Genomic DNA, 21,426 nt, shown 5'->3' with positions numbered 1-21,426 from the left:
TTTCGGTAACACTGAGCAAAGTGGAGTCAAAAGTAACCGAACAAAAATAAACCAATTCGCAAGTGAAAAAAATTTTAAGAATTGGAAACAAATCAAGAAAATATCTAATCTATTTACACTTAGTGACAGAAAGTAAACAAATACTAAATGGGTAAGTAGTAAACAATAAGAATAATCACAAAATGCAAGCTAGGTTGTCTCAGTACCTTCTCACTATGGCTATGCTCCTCGTTTAGGGTAGTGCTACTGCACGTATCAACTCCCGAGTCTTTAACCTGTGGTTCACACCATGCCAAGTCCTCTTCAAATGAGTGTCCCCCAAAGCGCACCATTTTCTTTTGCCGCTCAGATAAGGTGTGTGTCGGCTCGGACATAAATGCCTGCTCAATAGTTTTTCTTTTTCCCCTTTGACTTTCCCCTACAGGTGTGGGATAAAAACAGAAAGAAAAACAGAAAAAACAACATGCAAAGGTGTAAATAAAACAAAGGAAACATGAAATGACAAAAGACTCAGGGAGATCAGGGGGTGGGACAAGAGAGAGAGAAAGATGGGGTTAAAGGGCGGGAGGTAGGGAGGGAGGGGCAGGGCAGGGCTCCACATGTCTCACCAAAGACAGTGGGGAGGCCTCGCTGCTATGCCATGACGCATGGTCCCACCAATGGCCATCCAAATCTCCTGTATTGTGAGGAGGAGGGTTTCAGGGGGGGAGGGGAGGGGCGTATACACGAGAGAGGACAGTAAGAGGGACAAGTGAGGACACCACAAACAACGCAAACGCAACCACACATATTACACATAAACTAAACGAGACATCCAAATATGCATTTACTATAAGCATACAAACACATAAAACACTCTCACGTATTGTCCAAACTCAACAGTCAATCACTGTGTGCAACTCTAACTTCCCTGTGGAGAAACAAAGATGTAGTTCAGGGTTTACATAATGGATCACTGGTAATATCACAACCTCAACACTACAGTAAAAATGAAAACGTGTGCCCTTACAAAACAGTAAGAGTCATGCCTGAAGAAATATCTGAATTTTGACTTATTGAAATTTTGGCATGTTGCACCAGCACATAATGTATCTAAAAAACATTTATAACACTAGCAAAAGAGAAACTCATATTGACAAAAGGAAAGGAAGGAAAGATTCTCTGATAATGTGTAAGGGCAAGCTTACTTCCATTATTTTCAGGCTAAGATGTCACACTCAGAAAATTCAGGCTTCTATGGCAGAAAGAAAAAACACCTTGTAGATAATGTCTATGTTTTCAGATTAAGATGGAAAGACACAAACCTAAGTAGCTTCTAGGTGAACTTTTGCAAAACGGTTCTAAAAAAAAATTCAGATTTAATTTGTACAATTTTACAAAAGTATTGTAAGATAATCTTTTTTTAAAATTAAATACTATTACCAATTAAGTCTAAGTATGATGTCTTTGTTACTTTGTGCTTTAACAAAATAATTCAGATTTGTCTTAGAAAAAACTCTCCAACAACATATCCATTATTTAAATTGTCTCCACATTAACATTTGTGTTAACTTTGTCTTTTACCCTCTATTATCACAATCCATCCATCAGTCTGAAGGAGCATTAAAAGTACTTAAATATGTACATTAGTAAAACATAATGGTTGTTCCCAGAAGGGCTCTGGCCTTTGAAGGCCTTGAACCAACAGCTGACAGCAGTGATTACGCCAAATGCTTTCTAGCTGGTATTGCTGGTGTAGATTCTCAGTCATCCAGGACAGGTAAATCCAAAAAAAGTTAAAAAACAAAAACAACTGGACTTCTAATCTGTGGCTCATTTGTGAGTCAGGGAAACAAATACCCTAACAAGCTTCTATTGTGAAGAGAGTGAGAGTAATCTGCATGTGAATCCATTTTACATAACATCTCAGCTTTAAAAGCTTGAACTCCACAAACTCTCATCCCCGGATGAGAACAGAATTGTCTTCAGCTACAGAATAGAAGTCCAGTTGTTTTTGTTTCCAACCTTTTTTGGATCTAGCTGGTATTCTGTCAACAACATCACACCAGAGCCCAGTCTTGGTGAGGTATAAAAGAAACGCTCATATGAACATTTTACTTGCCTAATATGGTCATAGCTGTTCTAACAGCTTAAGACATGTTTAGGAGCAGGGAGAGGAACAAGCGTGTAGTGAACATCCTCTTGTATTATGCCACTGCACTTGAAAACATAGTCAGACGTATGTAAAATAATCTGGTGTTTGGGCTACTTCTGAATGATGTTTGAGGCCCTGTCCACGCATGAACGTTTTCTGTTAATACATAAAAGCTTTTTGTTGTTTGAGCCTTGCATCCCCACAGAAACTGTGTTATAGAGACCCTAAACTGTATTTTTCAAAACTGGGTTCTAGACAAAAACAAAAATCTTAAAATGCTTTGCATTTTTGTGGAGACAGCCAAAACACAACCTTTTGAAAACTATGATGTCACAGATATAACAACAATAATGACAGACAACATGCTGCGTTTGACACTAGTTTCTCTACTTCAGCAAAACTTTCATATACTGTATTACGTCAATAAACAGACACGACTGACAAACAAAAATATTACAATATAGAGCAGAGCAAAAACCTCTTATTGGCTACACCAAATAATGTAAGGCCAAAAAGGATTTGATCACTACTGGACTGTTAACAATACTGAAGCAAATGTTGCAGAAAAAGATCACAATCCTTCTGTCATCCTTTACTGAGTAGTAATTTAATTTTAAGCAAAAATGAATATTTCAATATATGTAGATATTTGAACATACAGTAGCACGGTAAAAACTGCATGAATGAACAAGAGTCAACACCTGAAAAAATTATATATATACCGTATGCCAACACCCTTGGTATGCTGAACATCTTCCTTGTTTCTCGGGTATTTTTCTGGCTGCGTTACAGTGACACATACAGGCCTGGCATAGTTACTACAGCATTTTGAGTCACTTTCTCTGTGTGTGGATAAAAACACTTTCAGAAATTATGCCATGTTTACGAGAATATTTTTAGAAATTCCACAAAAAAAAAAAAAAGATTGTTTTAGAAAAAAAAAGGTTTCTATGTGAACAAGGCTTGAACTTTTCTCTCAGTCCTTTGCTCACTATAGGCTTTTTCACAAAACACTTTAGGCCAGGACTTGGACGCCTTCTGGCTACCTCGGTGTGATTTCTGAATAGACCAAGGTGGCGGGGGAGGTGGAATCCAAGCCACCCCTGATGTGCCTTTGTGCCACAAAGCAAGGTAGTGACAGAGCTGAAAAGGTCGACATGTGAAAAGGTAAGCCAGCTTTGTAACTCAACAATGTGATGATATATGGCCGTGCGACCACCCGGTCACAGCATTAAACAGCAACAAGCAGATTTATTACAGACAGAAAATCAATGATGACGCACAGCAACTTCGCAGTTAGTTTAAAAAAATCGTTAACCACAAAGAGAATTGCTAAACTGAGTTAATTTGTCATGTTTTGAAACAGTAAGAGGGTGACACAGCTCATGTGCAGCGCTTCACATCTACACAGTTGAGTTCTGCTGCACACCTCTTTTGCTTTCACATTGCTCGCTTCATTTTTGAAAGCTCTTGCCTGGGCGGGACGCAGATAGATCTATCTGTGATTGTTTAATGGTCAGAGGCAGCATAAAGACAGACTGGTCTTTTGTCCATTTCGCAGAACTGTTTTATGAAAGAGCCTAGCAAAAGTATCCACTAGGATGGACGCAGTAGGAGGCAGGAATAGCCACTTGTTAATGCATTTCAAACACTTTCTGAATGAAGCAGCGCTAATTCATTACATAGTCACAACTAATGTATGTGTTGCATAAATAAAGGCCGGAAGGAATTCAGGACTAAGTCTGAGGTGATGGACAGTGTAATTTGCTGTGGGCTTTTCTTTGTTTGGTGTTTGTGGAGGAGATGGGGGGGGGGGGTCTACAGAGGTTATTGCAAGTTGACCTTCAATGAACACCTGCCTTCCTAATACCAACAAAAAAATGAAGCAGGTAAATTTGTCTTTGCTTGTTAAGTGGCAGCAGAACATCAAAGTCTGGTATGATTTAATGTAAACTCTCCTCTGAACAGATCTCTTGCCTAATTTGGCCACAGCAGTCTAAACAGCTCATGGTCTGTGTTTAAGAACAGGGAGAGAGTGTAGTGGCATAGATCACCTTGAACTGAGATGGCTTTGAGTGTCTGTGTTTAGGGATTTTAGATTAACTAAGTTTAGACACTACATACATTTTGATGCTATATGGCCTATCTTAATGCCATCTCAGATAATTCTAACTCCACCTTTTTCTATTCTGTGCTACTGCCCCACCCTCACTAGCAAAACCCCTGCTCCCCTCCCTCGGCGCCTCCCCCAGCATGTACAAACTTCTTCCTTCCCAGAAGCTTTATTAACAGTGGCACACCACAATTGTGCATTGATTCTCAGCAAGGCACTGTGTGGTTTTTCAGAGAGCAGGAAACTCATCACAGCCATAAATTCTGAGCATCAGCAGTGTATGCCCAGCCCTACCATTCCGCCCCAGCTCCGAGGCCCCACAAACTGCTGATTCAGGTCGAAGGCAGAGCACAGGCAGTGGCGGAGTTCACCACCAGCAGGCTCTCCATCACTCTGACAGCTCAATAAAAACCAGTGTAAACTATTAATTGGATCATTAATTATTGATGCTGTTTTTACTACGATTCAAAGGGTGAAAGCAGAAAAGAATCAGGGGTGAAACAGCGTGTACGTTTAAACATGGTCACCATGCTATGAAGGTGATACTGCCTCATGGTAAAATTCTGATGAAAGCAACTTTTATATATAATAAACTAGGACTGCACGATATTAGAAAAACTTGGGATGTGCGATATCAACTGCAATAAACCCACATATTCCCATTTTCTTACTCCTTACTTTATTTTCTGTCATCACTTCCATCTAAACCATGTGTGGGCATCAAGGCCAGTGAGAGTCTACTGGATTGAGCAAATATATTTTGATGAGCAGAACATGAAAGCAGGAGGTTTGAAATATAATGGTCTATGATTTATTGCAGGCTAAGCAGTCCTTTGCAATATTAATATTGTGCTCACTGATATCACAATGACAATAAATTTTCAATATATTGTGCAGCCCTATAGTAAACATATACTTTCTGAGGTAAAAGGCCAGACTAACCAACTTTTTATAAACAGAGGGTTGTAGTATTACCATTTGGGTTCAGAAAAGACTAATTAATAAGACTATCTTTTTAAGATTTTGCATAAATATCAACAAATCAAGGCGCAAACACAGATTCCAAAAGCTATTACTGAAATGTTTTAGGGTGCTACTACGAAGTATCCACCTGCCTGCAGTTAACCAGCAATCCTCTCTTTTTCTGTGTGTTCGGCACTATTATGAGACAGCATGTCAGAGAAATCAATAAAGAGGAAAACACTGGGGGAGAACCATTACATTAAATCAGTCTCCAGTGCTTACAGACTTGAGTCGGGCCCATTACAGCTGGCACACCCTTTCTCCTCCAGTCTCCTCCTTTTCTTGGACTGCCATATTTTCATCCCATCAAGCCCTCTTTGTTCCTCAAGGCCTCCTCAAGGCATTGTATTTTTGAGAGGATGTTGTACACCCTGCTCACCCTCCCGTAACATACTGTATCTAGCCAGTCGGGCTGAATGCACAACCCCTGAGGCACAGAAACGCACATACTATATGCATTGCAAAAGGGTACGCCTTCTGTTTATATAAACCTCCTGCTGTGATTGCATGTAAATACAAGTAACTTTTTCTGAACTAGCTTTACCAGTCAAAGGTTTAGTCGTTCTTACATCTACATAACATTTAATGTAAATATAAAATGTTTAACAATCTGACAAGTTTTTTAATCTTCAAATTTGCCATTTTTTTTGCTTTGACAAAATCTGTGGACAGTCTTGTCAATCTATCAGCCAGTCTGATGAGTAAATTGTTCAAGCTATGTGTGCTTGTTACAAGTGTCAAACACTTTCTGAAGAAAGGAGAAAACTGCATTATTATACAAAGACATCGATGTTATTGAATTCAGAACATTTTGGGGAGAAAAAACTCAAATTTGTCTTGAAGCACACCTGTAAAAATCATCAAACACTATGATTAAAATGGCTCTCTGGAGAAACAAGGCTCACCTCTGCTGCAGGCGATGAGATAACTGGTTCCCAGCAAACAACAGTTACCAACATACTGCACTTATGAACATAGGAATGCAATATTTTTCCCTCCAACTGAGTGTCTTTGTGAAAAAAAAAAACAACTAATGATGGAAACGGTTGGAACTGCATGGAGGGCTTTTTATGGCAATATTTTTGTTATCTCCACCAAGCAGGTTATGTTTTCGGTACTGTTGATTGGTTTGTTTGTTTGTTCATCCATTAGTACGATTATTTAAAAATTAACAAACAGATTTTAATGACATTTTTCAGGAAATGTTGAGGTTGTCACATAAATCAAGTGATTAAATTTTGGTGGTGATCTGAAACATGATCCGGATCCTACAATCTTTTAATGACCCTATGGCTTTGGCAGAGGTTTGCGCTCTTCGAGTGCTTCTAGTTGTAATTACTTTTTGTTTGTTTTGTTTTTTTAATAGAAAGGACAGCTAATGAACATCACAGCAATTTTCTGTGACACACCACCATGTCTGGTTCGCAGGGCTTTTTAAACAAAAAGGGGAGGGAAGACGTGAACTTTTGAATGACCTAATTTCCACAATCACTCAATACATTTAGCTGAACCTAATACAAACAGAAAATATCTATGTGGTTTGTTTAATTTGCAAATCTCATGCTCTGACAGAAATGAGTGCAAGTCTGAGATTACAGTTCATCAGCTGATAGCCTCAATAGATTCTACAGTGTCACATGTTCAAATCTGAGCCTAGAGTTGAAATATTTTATCTGTTTATTCTAGATTTAAGTGTTTTTAATAGTGAGGATATATTACTTTAAACTTTATGAATAATTTAGTAAATGCTCAGTATTAAACCACCCAAATAGTTTATTAATACTTGCCAGTTAGAAATTTAGCACATATTTCAGTTCCAAATTACCAGCTGCCTAAGGATGTTCAGTAGCTAGTATGAAAAGATAGTCTCATTTAGGTCAATAGTTCAACTTAAAACATTGCTTTACTCTCCTACACAGGTTGAACTATGGAGGCTGTACACAGACAGACAAAAACAACAGAACCTATGACCCTGAAATCAGCCTATTTTTGTTCCACAGCTACCTGTAAATGTGGAAACTCCCACATCAATAATATATAGCTGGTGCTGAGCTGCTTTTCCTTCCACAAAGAACAGACTGTTATTAAAGCAGAAAGGAGCCATTATATTTTTCTTTAATCACTCACAATTTTAGCTTGAATAGGACAATCAGCAAACTGTTGAATTATACATACTTCATTACAAAGTTTGTTCTAATTTTCAGCAGCTCCTCCTTTTTTATCCTCGTTGTTTGATGCTTCTAACATTTCTCAGGTAAAGATCACTGTAATTACAGGTTTGACAGTGAAATCAATGTGTAATTACAATAATGTCAACCACGTGGGTCAGTCAAGAAGTTAATAGCTTACGGAAAAGATTTTTATTATGATTATATGCAAAATAGCATTCATTTCAGTCACTAACAATTTCCTTGTTGGTTTGTGTGCCTATCTTAAAGCAGGTGGAACTTAGAGTGAACAAATGTCCTTCTTAGTTTTGAATGACCTAATTTCCACAATCACCTAATACATTTAGCTGAACCTAATACAAACAGAAAATATCTATTTGCAAAGCAAAAATCAGGCATAGAGTCTCGCTTCAGTCAGGTGCACTGCAGTAAACTAGAATAAAGACTTCAAGAAAGAATTTACTTTATGACACTTTTGATTAGCCTTGGGTGGTTTTCAATTTAAAATTACACTATGGTTTTAAGTCACAGATTCAGAACCATTAATTTTTTTCAGTACCTCTCCTGCAGTTTGAGATCTTTTTAATGATGTTTCAAAAGGAGACAGCACAAAAATTACAGAGTTAACACTCTCCCCAACCAATTGGTTCAATCTGTCAGTCACCGTTATAAAGGGAACAAATTAGGTGAAGCATTCAAACTTTTTCCTCCTGAAAAATAAAATTTTCTAGTAGCAAAAAACAGTCTCAGCTTGATTACCAAGGGCCAATACTTATAAGCTTTCACAAATCTGGGAGATCCACCCATCACTTCTTTTGAGTACCTCTGTTTGGAAACTAAGGTTTTCAAGAAGACACCAGACTCAGCCTCCCTTGCATCGGTGAAACAAATGGTCCAGTGTAGGCTTGCTACTAAGGCAGATAACATGGCTCATTAACTAGCAAACATTTGCTACATCACAAAGTGGAAGAAAGTAGATTCTGCTCAACTAGTACATTTACTTTAATACTATATTTAAATGTAGGTTTATTTTGATATTTTTGTTTACATCAGGCTGAACAGCCCATACCAGGCTTACTCTCAGTCACTGAAAAAAACAAGAGCTAACTTAAAAAAAAAAAAAAAAAAAGGCATGCAGAGAAAAACCCGTAAAAATACAGTTCCAAATACATTTCAGTAAATACTAGGCAGATCTTTTCTATCTACTTTTTACTTTGATCATATCATTTCTTGGGAGAACAAAATCAAAATCCTGTTTCAATTTTGTACACGGCCAATTTACAACAATTTACAGCATGGTAACACAACAGTTTGCAAGTAATAATGGAAAGGCTAAAGGCTGCAGAAACACATAATCACCCTCTGCTCATTTATTATCTTTAATTATTAATATGCATCAATGATAACATACCTCTGCTCAGCAAATGCAGCTGTTATTAACTCCGCACAATACTGTGCAACACTGTCTATTAGAACAATCTGGGTGTGTGTAAAACGTGTGCTACAGTCAAGACCTCACACAATCTGCTGTAAGAACAGCAGTAAAAAATGACAAGGTCGAGAGCAGTGGTGCTACAATCGTTTAAAATTACATCCACAATCACTGACATCCATCCACTCTGAAACGTCTCTGACTGGTTTTGAAACATCCTTGTCAAAGACACAGAAGCTGTTAAAAAAGTTTCATTAACAAAAAATGCAGCAGAATTTTGCATAAATACATTCAAGGCTCATTGTAATCAGTTTTTGTTCGTTTTGTCTATAGCAACATTTTAAAGTCAGCAGTTTAATTTTATTGAACCTAACCAAAATGCAGTTTTTGGGTTTTGGCAAAGAGATTGACTGTCTCTTTTCATTTAAAGTAAAATTTTTCTTACGAAACTTACACTTTATAAAATCTGTAAAAATTAAAGAGCAAATAAACAACTGATTATGTCAACTTTAAAATTAATTTAACTTTGATCTAATATTGAGTCTAATATTTTTAAACTGAAAATAATGAGCCAAGCACATACGAACACAGAAACACACGCAACAGACATATATAATGCAGACTGGGGGATCTGGAGGTTATAGAGCATCTGAGTCAGAAAACAGCATTAAGAATACTGACACAAAAGAGCAACAATTATTTCATTACAACGGAATTAAAACTTCCTAACAATGTCAGAGAAACTACCGCATGATGGCTTCATGCTACTAAAAAAAAAAGCTTCAAAAACATTTGTGACTATATAAGAAAAACTAATGTTTAATAAACCTGTGTGTACATGATGAAAGTTGAAGGTTCCTACCTTTTTCACTGACTGATTCACTCTCTATCTCCACATCTTCACAGCTTGTGTATTCCGGGGTGGTGGCCAGCTCCTCCTCTGAGCTGCTTAATGACACCTGCCTCATCTTTCCTCCTTTTTTGGTTTTGTGGGGCTTGGGGGGTGGGGGCCGCACTGACTCTGACTGATCTGAGCTAAGAGAGTCATTCCTTAGCATACTTTCCATCTTCTCTCTTTTGGTCTTGCGGACAGCTGAACTTGGGTCCAAATGGTGTTGCTGCCTTCTCATGGCATCCCCAGCCACTCCCAGGTCTCCTCGTCGCAGGTCCCCTGATCGATCACCTAGCACAGGGCTTCGATGTGGAGTTGGGGGACTGTGGTTGGAGGTTCGGTGGCTTCCGAGGCCAGGACCCATGGGCCCTGGGGAGGACCGGTCAACAGAGTACGAACGCTGTCCCATCATAGGCGGCCGGCGCTCTGTGAGGTGCTGACGGGACAACCTAATTGGACCAGGATCATCCTGCTCCGTGTAGGCCAGGGAGACATCACTGTGGCGACGCTCATGCCTCAGTCGCCCCACTTCAGCGTGCATTCTCATTTGCTCCTCGTAGGGTTGAGGCTTGACAGGATAGCGTGCCAGGTTGGGATCGCTGCGGTATCGTGCCTGAAACTCCTCCTGGCGCTGACGCTGGAGGTCAAACTCACTCGGTGGTCCATCTAGCTGTTGGTCAAGTGGGTATTCTTGGGAGTGCCAGCGGCTTGGACCTCGATGGTCCCGATAGCTCATCTGTATTGCATCCACATCAGGGAATATGTGTGGGCCTCGCGGAGCCCGCCGAGGGTCCCCATCACCATAGTCGGACGGTGATCTGGGCATGCTGCCGTCTGTCGGGGCATACTGTGGGTGGTCGCCCCCCTCCCTTTGGTTGTATTTTTGGTTTGGATCCCTGGATGCTGATGGACTTCGTTTCCTGTAAGTCAAATCAGGAAAAAAATACGCTTTTTAGTATGTCCACCATTAAATTGATGTTTTCTAAATCTTTTACTGTAGTCAATTTACTTGAGCCTGATGAAAATAACAACTATAAAAAACGGAGGTATTTTTGTGCATGTTGGAAATGTCCAATAACATTTCCAGTAGGTAGATTTTACAGCATTACACAGTGGACACTTTATTTTGCTGAATGTGTCAACACAAGATGAAAGCCTGCTTTGTCTATGTCAGACACACAAACACTGACGAGCCCCTTTCACCTTATGGTTGGAGAGAGAAATAAAGGAACTTAAGAGCCAAATGAAGCACCACTGTGTCTTCTAACTTTAAAAGCAAAAGACTTAAAAGGTTTTATGTTTTCGCAAGGGCTTACTTTTTAACATTTTATAGCACAACACAGGTTTTCGCTCTAACAATACAGACCCAGATTGCTACACATACCCTGAGTGCAAACAGATCATGTAAGATCTTTGCTTTAAAGGAATATGAAGTTCATGTAATGTTAGTTTAATCAATAACAGGATAATGTGCATTTAACAATGCAAACAAATTATTTGTTTCTGCTGTAAGGATGAGTGTGTTCATAAGCAGAATGGGAAAAAAGTGGGAATTTATGAGTGATTCAAAGATTCACTGATTGTTGTTGTGTGCACACTTAAATGAGGGATGTTAACAACCTTTAACTGTGACAAACTTGTACAAGACATGCAAAGTTAATAATGGAGTAAATTAAAATAATTTAACTGATTCTTTAATTAAACCTCTGTTTCAAACATTGTCTAAAGCAATGCTTTGTTTACTGCTAATCTCAGACAAAAAGAATCTTTAAGTGCATAATTGTATTCAGAGTTAGTTAAATGGGTTATTTTTGAGTATTTGTACATTCAGCAGCTTCATTTATAGTTGATCATTTTATCATTGTCTGGTTGTCAAATAGGAAGCCAACCAGTAAAAGAATAAAACTGTGCATTAATGCATTTATTCTTCTGTTCCAAATTCATTATTCATAAAACCCTTTTCTCCTGTACTTTTCTCCTTTCTTCTACAACATAACAATTGTACTTGGTAAGAAAAAAGGCTCTGTGAAGCATTCCTTTAATTTTGTACATGACAACTTTCCATAAATTTCAAAGAGCTTCATAAATCACAGTTGTCAGCCCTGCTCACTGGTCAAAGTAGGGAAAGCCCATGTGTGATTGGCTCTTTCACTGAGCTTTGGCCTCTGTCTTCTGCAACATTTGAGTCAGTCTGACTATAATGGATGTCCAGAACGATAAGTAAAAATAAGGAGGAGAGATGCATTTGGGCAAAAATGCTTTGGTGTTTGCTGTTGAATTTTTTTCAGTATAAGTTCATGAACTATATTGTTGTCCCTTCTAAATCACTGCACAACACAACTAATTTGGTTAAGGAGGACCAAATTAATTAACACAACATTGAGCTAAATGTGGTATAAATACTCTTACAAAAAGGGCATTACAAGTTTTTTTATATACAATTTTAAATGCTTCTGAACAAAGAAAAACAATACAATTCATTTAATTTAATAATAAAGTGAATGATTTAATATAAATAAAATTCTTAAAATGAGGCACTGAAATGATAAAATCAATATTAAAATGCACAATGGCAAAAAATAATCACGTGATATTATTTTAAGGAGAAACTAAGACTCAGTAAATCCCAACCCTTTCCACATTTAAAACAAAGAATCAAAAATGCTTAAGTTAAATCAGGAAAATCTTGTTTTATATAGCTTTTATTTTAAATAAAATATATAAAAATGGTGTGTGCAAACCATTATCTTCCAACCATTATCTTCAAAAGCCATATTTCCTAATTAAGATCCACCTGTGAGTAATCTAAGTGTCAAATAATGTAAACCTGTCAAAGCTGTTGTAGCAGCTCCCAGAATCAACATTAGTGCAACACCTGTAAGTAGTAAGGTCCACCACAAAGCAAGAGTCAGAATGAAGACCAAGGAACTGCTCACACAGGTCCTGATCTATTCATTTATTAAAGGAAAGATAACAAATCCTAAACCCTGAACATCTGACTGAGCTCCATTCTTAGAAAATGAAAAGATTATACCATCAAGATAAGGATGTCCACAAAAACTCACGAACCAGATAGGGAGGGCGTTAATCAGAGAAACAACCAGGAGGCCAAAGTTAACCCCAATGGAGATGGGCAGCTCTTCTGCAGAGATGGGAGGATCGGTCTATAAACTGCACACAGCTGGGTTTCTTGGAAGAATGGCAGGAAAAAGTCATTGCTTAATAACAGAAAAAACTGGAGCTGCTAAAAATTTCTTCTCAAACGTGTGAAAGAAGGTGCTTTAGTCAGATGAGCCCCATTTCAAAATTTTAGGCCATTAGGGACAAAATCATGTCTAGAGAAACCAACTTCTCTCTTTATACTATGAACACCATCCCCCACAATAAAGCATAGTGGTGACAGCACCATACTGTGCAGATAATATTCATTAGCAAGTCTGGGAAACTGGTCAGGGTTGATGGATGGAGCAAAATTCTAAACAATTCTTGAGAGGACTTTGTTGGAGTCTTACAGAGATTTGAGACTGGGATGGAGGTTCACCTCTCAGCAGGACAATGACCCTAAACACACTGTTAAAGCAACAATCCAGTTGTTTAAGTTTAAACAGTTAAATGAGCAGCCAAAACCCAGACCTCAATCCAACAAAAAATCTGTAGTTTGATTTATAGATTGTTGGACAGGGTTTCATACTGCTTTGATATTTGATATCTGAAATATCAAAAGGGGACCTATTATGCTTCCTTGAACAAGTCAGGATAGGTCTGTGTACAAAACATGTTCATTAAAATTAATACACAAAATCATTCTCAGATATTGAGATTTCACCTGATCAGTTCTGCCTGTTTTGAGCTCATTTCAGAATGAGCGGTTTTAGGGCTACGTCACTATTATGCAAATAAGCTGCTGTTGGCCACATCCCCCAACTCAGTGTCCCGTCTCAAAACATAAAAACCCACTAAAGGATTAAACGCTGCAAATCTGTCCCACATTTACATCATTATTAATTCACACACAAAGAAAGAAAATAAATAAGAACAAAATAAGGAGCAGCAGCAGGGTCAGTTTAGTCAGACGCAGCTCTTCCTCCTCCTCCGAACCCGAAAAGTGTCCGGACGACCAACTGATAAAGGTCAGTTTTATTTTATTTTTTCCAATTTTTCTTCTCTTTTATTAACATAGTTCTAATGTTAGTTTAGACAAACCTGCCATGACTTTAACAGCGACATTAACAGAGCTGTTCAAACTACAACTTTCTTTGGCAATATTGCAGGGACTTTGCCATCAAAACTAAAATGAAGCCACGCAGCTCTGTTCTCTGTGACTGGGAGAACATGCACATGTTCTATACTGCAGCCGACAACAAAACATTTTCCTTTTCCAGCAGAACTAACATGATAGTCTTCTTGTAATGAAGTGGATGGAGCTCCACTAGGTGAGGGGATGGGCTCGGCTTGGGGTTGCTAGGTAACGGGGATAGTGACGCAACAATCCCAAGGTTTTTGAAACAAGTCGTTTCGCAGACACCAGAAAACATTCACTTATTGTCAAAAAATAGCTGGGAGGCTTTTTTACACTTGGACTGTTTCCAGAAGCAGTAGATACCCAAATGGAAGTACAAAAACATGCAAAAAGTGAATTTTGCATAATAGGTCCCCTTTAAAGGAATGACACTGGACACTTTAACAACAACTCAAATTGTCATAAACATGAGTTACTATCAAGATTTTAAAATATCAAGCTGGCACAGTGTGACATGTAAAGGTTCTTTGCGACTTTTAAAATCACACAGTGTGAGCCAGCCTTTAATGTGATTACAGAAGGTCAAACATTTCCAGTGTTGAAAGTAATGATGTACTGTGTATGTTACAGACTGCCACTTTAAACTGTTACAGAGAGCATTCTGGTGCACATACTGACATAACAATCGATTCATCTGCCCTCTGCTTCATGAGTCATGGAAAAAGTGGTATAACTAAGGCACTTACATATAGCACTTGTTTAAAGTTAAAATAATTTATAACAAGTTTGTTCCTTTTTTTTTTTTTTTAGTATGATCGTTGATTTTATGTTGGAATATTACCTGTTGTTGTTTTGGCTGCTCTCTTCTGCAGGGGTCGCCACAGCAAGCAAATTTGCATGAAAGACATTTGTTGCCCTTTCCGACGCATCCTGAGCTCGAACCTGCAGTATCAGGATTATGAGATTGTGGCACTGACCACCGAGCTACAAGGAATATTATTAACTGTATTATTTGATAATCCGGTTGGAAAGGAAGTAGCCATAGTTTGTCCCAACATATTAGGACACCCAGTGATAAGTGCTTTATTTATTTATTTTGTAGGACTAGAGACATTTTTTAAAAAAGTGCTTGTCAAGAAAAGAGGACAGAAAGAAGGGAAGCACATGCAGTAGAAGGGCCAAACTGGGACAAATGAAACTCGAACCGGAGCCAGCTGGGTTGTGCTGAGTAGTTTTACAGATCAGTTATCTAACGCAGTGTTAGACTATCAATATGGACCGTACTGTCAGATTTCCCATCTTGTTTAAAAACACATTGGAATAAAATAAAAAAAAATTATGGTACTGTATTTCACTCTTCAGCTGCGAATCTAAAACAAAAGAATGACAAGACTGTAACAAACTGGTCATGGTTTGTAATTGGTGTGTGCTTTGAGAAACATACTTTTGCAAATGAGAAACACCCAGAATGATGCTGATTACGGTCTCTGATATGTAACTAGCTCATCTTTCTGCTTCACATCAAAACAAATGCAGAGCTTCATTCACAAAATCAAAAGGAATGATGTGATGAAGTGACGGGTTGGCTATGATTTATTGGGTTACAGCAGGGAAGTGTATGGCATGTGTGAAAAGATTATGCACAAGATTGTGTTTGTGGTTGTGTTCATATGTTCAATGCACCTGCACCAAAACTGCTCTTACAGTGCAAGGCCAGCCGTATGGGCAGTTTTGCCATAAGGTCTATCTTTCTTGAGATCTTGTCTTAAAATGAAACATCCAGAAAGTAAACTTTCACACAGTAGATCACATGTTACTTCCAACAAGTATTAGCAAACTGATTTGTGACAAGCTCTAACTCATTTTGGCACAATCTTCACATTTTTAGCAACCATTTAGCCGTGTGTGTGTGTTCTTCCTGTTAAAAAAAAGGCCTATGGCAGCCTGCAAGCAAGCTACTGACTCTCATCTTCTCAATCAGTATCTATGCCATGATACTAATGCTGTCTATGCTTAATCAGGCTTCAGTATATACAACAGAGCTGTGGCGCAGTGCTAAATTTTGTTCTGTGCTACATCCCCTCATTGCTACAGCTGTTACAGCCACAAAAGCCTCCGCATACAGTTAGCTTTATGCTGTCCACAGCTCTGCTGTGACACACTTTGCTGACCTTCAATGTATCCTCAGTGACATGGAGAGAAAAAAAACATTAAAAAAATCAACAATTATTGCAAATTGTAGGGAGCATGGAAAATAAAAAACAGTACTTGTGAAAGGTGCCCTATAGATAAGCATGCTGCTGGAGTCTTTTGTGTGTTCAGCATCATATTACAGCTGTCAGGCTCAGGCATTAAGAGGCAGAATGAGACACCATAGTATTATGATGCCTGTGATGCTACACAGAGGACTTGCTGCTGGGATACTGATTCACAAACAACACAGTATCAAGCTACTCCAACCACACTCCCTTAAATAGTAAGATTGGCATGTGATGTCCTCACAGACATGGCAGTGAGGAACACCTTGATGTGTAACAGATTCACAAACAGGCCAGCACCAGAGAGGAATCGTCTGTGTTATCATGGTGCATTATGGGAATACAAACTGGAGTTGGTATGGTTTCTTGCTGTGGGAGTAAAAGCAGGTCTTGATACTGCTGTTTTTTTTTGTTTGCTTGTTTGTTTGTTGTTTTGTTTTGTTTTTTGAGCCAACTATAAAAAAAATCAGCTATAAAAGTCTATAATTCAATTACAGACAAGGAGAGATATAAAGCATATTTTCTAAAGAGAAAAAAGTGAGACAGGAAACACCCAAATATTATTTGTTGTGTATACTTCATGACCTTCTGTACCATTAGTGTGACAGCAAAAAGCTTCAAAAGAGAATAGAGAAGTAATATTTCTACACTTAGAGAAAACAGTCACTATGGTTAACACTAGAGGTGGAGCAATTGATTGTTCAGCCAATTAATCAGGTTGCTTTTTGCCATTTTTTAAATCATTGGCAACGGCCACACTTGAGAATATAAGGCTGATTAAAACAGTGGTTTCCAAAGATGGGGTTGGGGAACTCACACTGAAACACCAAGTGTGGATCCTTAAACAATTTCCAGAAATCAAATCAAAATTAAAAGTGATTGATAATTACATATTTCACCATAAATATTACAAACAATAAATACAAGACATATTTTCATGAAAAATAGTATTATAGCTGAATTTTTCCTCATAGGTAACTTTACATTTGGAACTGCATTTATAACCACCTTCAATAAATTATGACACAAGTAAAAATGTGAGTAACTTGTCTGAGGGTTACTGGCTTCTGAAAAACATGATTAGTGACCTGATAACTGAACTGAAAGCAGTCACTGTGTTTTTGATTTGTTTTGGTTTTAAAAATCTGATCATTAAATATTGGCATTGGCCACTGAAAAGCCCTAAGGCTCTCTTTACACTAGATGATGACCCCAGTCCAACGTAAAGAATCTGCCAGAATGTGAATGGTCTTGGCAGGGTCTTCGGGTATGTATTAAGAACTCAATAGGCCTTGTATTAGACATGATAGACCCACATAGCAACGTCATAAATACTTTCACTTTGAAAGAGCTGTTCTAAATTTGTTGCGATCCAGCCCTATTCTGACAGGCTGTGCAGGTCGTGGACAGCACAGTGGGGTCATCATTCAGCGTTCTACAGGTAATTCCAGATATAATCATATTTTTCAAGTACAATCTTCATCAAAAGCAGCATAAAGTATCAAATCCAAAGCTTACTAAAATCATGAGATTAGGCTATGGCCCTGTAAGATTAAAAAGTGTGACCTAAAAAAGATTATTAGTGACCTGACATGTTTCCCATGATAAAACCCTTATATATTTTTTCCACAATGCAAGAGAAAAAAACAATTGGTGAAAATCCCTGATGAGCAGGTGTGCAACGAGAAGTGACTTTGTCAGTGGTGACTGGTAAGGCCGCCCCAATCTGCCTCATGAGACGAGTTTTAAACCTGCTGTCCTCACTCAGTGTTTATACATGTGTGTTTCCCTATTGTGGGAATGATGAATGAACTGACACCCAGCAAAAAGGCCTGGACATTAATCAGAAATATGGGACTTTATGATCAAAATGTACAACACAGAGACATCAAACTACTGAACGGTGGAAACTTTTCAGCCTTTCAGACTTCAATGTCCGGAGACAAAGCCAATTTTTTTATATATATTTTGCTGTCCAAGTGATGCATATTATTGGCAAAAGTAAAGATCACTCACTTGCTCAATAAAGGGATAATGAACATTTTTCCACCGCATTAATTCATTCATTAAACTGCTTTATCGAACCAGATCATAATACAGAACTGCCTTGACTTTCAGACAAAAAGACAGATTCCCTTTTTTGGAGAGAAAATGCTGTTGTTTTTGCTTGCTATGTAATTATGCCTGGCATTAATTACTATTTATTAATTACACAGCATGAATAGGTTTGAGATGAACGCAATTTTTTAATCACAAAATATTTCTGTTTATCGATATCGACTTTTCTCCCCATTCCACAAGTCTGTGGTCAAACTCCACTTAAAACAAAGAAATGCCTCAAGCTCAAAAATCTGTAATGCAAAGTCACTGAAGTAGCTTTTAGTGAGACATGAACCCTTCAGAGATGTTGCGTGTATGAACACACTGACAGTGAGCATGTCTGTTGATCTTTAATCTATTTCAGATGCCGTAAAATGCACGATCAAGTTACCGCTTTGCTACATCAGCTTTTAAAACCATTTGACTATTATCTCCAGTCAGATAAGAACAGCACCTGATCGTACTGCACAAATGTACAGCATGTCATTAAATGCTAGCTTCATGCAGCTCACTCTGTTCTGTAAACCTTTACAAACATTACAGATATCAACCGTGACTTTTACTGACAAAAAGTAAAAAAACAACACTCAAGATGAATTATATTTACAACTGACATGCTCACACCTATAAAATGATTAACAATACTATTTTTAAAAAGCAGCATTTGCACCACATTCAACATTCAGACTAATAAAAATCTCAAACAAGAAAAATAGCCAACCTTAAACAATAGACGTGATGATTTGGGTGATGTAGCTCAGATCAAATCTCTGCTCCATGGAAAAACATTTATGTGCGCAACCCATTTAAAAAGGCAGCTCGATCCATTCCAAAGTACACAGTGCCAGTGATGTGCTGCAGACTGCAGTACAACCATCACTCCAGAACGAACTCCAAAAGTACAGAGAAAAATACATACATATATCTGTAGAGGGTTAAGGACGATGTGCACACAGCAGCAGCACTCTTCGGACTGAGTGTGTGACAGCAGCTCTGTCTGCTCTGCTTCTGCTGCTGACGAAGAGGCACGGTAAATAAGAAAGCTAAAAGCTATTAAGGTGTAAGTGCAATGCTGCCCCCTGTACGGACGGTGCCACTTCTGCTTAGCATTTGATGAAGAGAGTCAAAAAAATAACAAAATCATATTGTGTTGCAGAGCTCTTCTTTTAGCTACTTTGACAGCAATACAACCTGGAATAGTTTTTGGATTAAATAAATAAGCAAAACAGAAAGGGGAGAAAGACAGTGGTGTCTCAAGATAAAGAATTTAGAGAAGGTGAGGCAAGAAGAGAAGATATACCTTTAACGGTTCAGATAAAAACTTTATTATCCTGACTCAAGAAGTCGCTGCGAATCTGAGAAACCTAACATCATCATCGTCATCATAATGTTTTCTTGTTACGATATATAATAAAAAAGGTTTAAAGTATTGTGGTAACAGATAGCTAAAACTTCAAATATCCAAATGAGAGTGTAGCCTGCTTTGTTTCTGACAATCTACAGTTTATGACTGAGCTGAAAAAGCTTCTAGGGTTCGGATTTTCCGATGTGACCCCATCATCAAGTGGCTGGAGTTCGAGCAGCAACCTTCTACTATCTACTACAGTCCTCCAAATCAGAAAGGATTAGATTTTTTGATTGATCTACCATAAACCAAAAGGAAATTATGAGTTCTCATCTAATCTAAGGCATCTTAAGATTTTATGATAAATAAAACATTGAGTTGAAATGCTTTTTTTTACCACTGGAAGCTTCTAAAGGATCAGATGAAATAAAGAGGCAAAGACGAAGAAAGAAAAGTACAGAACAGGGTCAGAGAGGTAGATACAAAGTGAGATTTCTGTAGGATGCCTACTTACAGCTGGTGTGTGGGCAGATATAAAATGGCAGTATCTGTGGGTTGGAAAACACATTCTTCCTGCTTTCTTTTGAACTTTTTTCTACCATATTTTTCTACATCTGTTGCCATGTTTTTTTTTATTCATTTAACTTAATGTGCAAATAATTTGTCTCAGCAGACATATTAAGACTGTACATGTGTGTCTTTATTACTGTAACACTTTCTACACAGGTAACGTTTTTACAGAACAATTTTCCTTTGTGCTGCATGCTATCTTACTGTTTTCAGAATAAATAATACATATTATCTTTAAATAATATATTATAAAATAAAATATATGTATGTGTGGGTGTATATATGGCTGTATACTGAATATAGAGCATGCATTTTGAGCAAATAAAGTATTTAGAGCCTTCCTCAAATAATGTACAAAGTGCTTTACAAGAAAATAAAATTTTAAACACAAAATAAGTGAGCTAGAATACAAAAAAAAAGTTCTTCAAAAGTAAAAAAAAATGAAGAAACAATTCTGTTTGATTAATATTAAGTCACACATTAGCCAGATGTTCACAGGAATTATTTTTGTCCAGTTCACAGTTTTGGACTTCATAGCCGTGTGTTGGGTAACAAAGATTTGTTGTTACTGCAAGAAGCAAATATATATAAAATGTAAAATACACCTTGATAATGTTTTTTTTTAAATCAAGCATCAAAATTGTGATTTAATGCATAATAAAGCCACTGTCTCACTATGCTATGCAGTTTCAAACAGCATTCATGAGGGAGTTTCCAAACATCTGGACACGTTTGCAGGGGTTCTCAAACTGTGCAGGTCACAGGGCCTCACATCTGTGTTGCATGGATTTTGAACAGGTTCAAACATTTACCAAAACAAATCTCTCAAAATTGTTGCCGAGTTATCAGTGGCCTCTGTAACCAATCTCGAACCCTTCTTAGTTTAGTTTCTCTAATTATAAAGCTTTAAAGTTGTAATCTTTGTGAATAGCCACCTGTTTGTATTTTTTTTCTACTGTACAGAAACTTATATGTGTTTGTGACAGGTTTATCACCCCAGTCAGTTTGCTGGTCTTTTGGTTGCAAGCACTCATTTAGTGAGGCTGCAGCTGAAAATTTGCCTATTTTCTCACAATTTTGAATTACTAAGTAGTCTCCAACATTTGCAGCCCAATAAGGTACTAGATTGGTGCAAAAGCTATTGAGGTCAG

The 21,426-nt window shown here is 37.8% G+C and overlaps 1 protein-coding gene across 49 annotated transcripts in view; it reads right to left on the bottom strand.

Moving 5' to 3' along the window:
* Nucleotides 1-21,426, bottom strand: part of rims2a (regulating synaptic membrane exocytosis 2a) — a 159,977-nt gene that overhangs the window by 70,076 nt on the left and 68,475 nt on the right. For 31 of the 49 annotated variants that reach the window (XM_037980253.1, XM_037980269.1, XM_017413151.3 and 28 more), the window contains 2 exons: nt 9,733-10,682; nt 207-418 (listed from right to left, as the gene is read on the bottom strand). In XM_037980253.1, coding sequence (XP_037836181.1) covers nt 207-418; nt 9,733-10,682 — 1,162 coding nt within the window. Of the gene's footprint in view, nt 1-206; nt 419-608; nt 677-9,732; nt 10,683-21,426 lie in introns of those variants that run through there. The other 18 variants (XM_037980257.1, XM_037980272.1, XM_025005281.2 and 15 more) reach the window with 2 other exon arrangements.

Source organism: Kryptolebias marmoratus, linkage group LG16 (genome assembly GCF_001649575.2).
Source record: "Kryptolebias marmoratus isolate JLee-2015 linkage group LG16, ASM164957v2, whole genome shotgun sequence".
In the NCBI taxonomy this organism is placed as follows: Eukaryota; Metazoa; Chordata; class Actinopteri; order Cyprinodontiformes; family Rivulidae; genus Kryptolebias; species Kryptolebias marmoratus.
The sequence above is the reverse complement of the archived record's forward strand: the minus strand, read 5'-3'. Positions and strand labels throughout refer to the sequence as shown.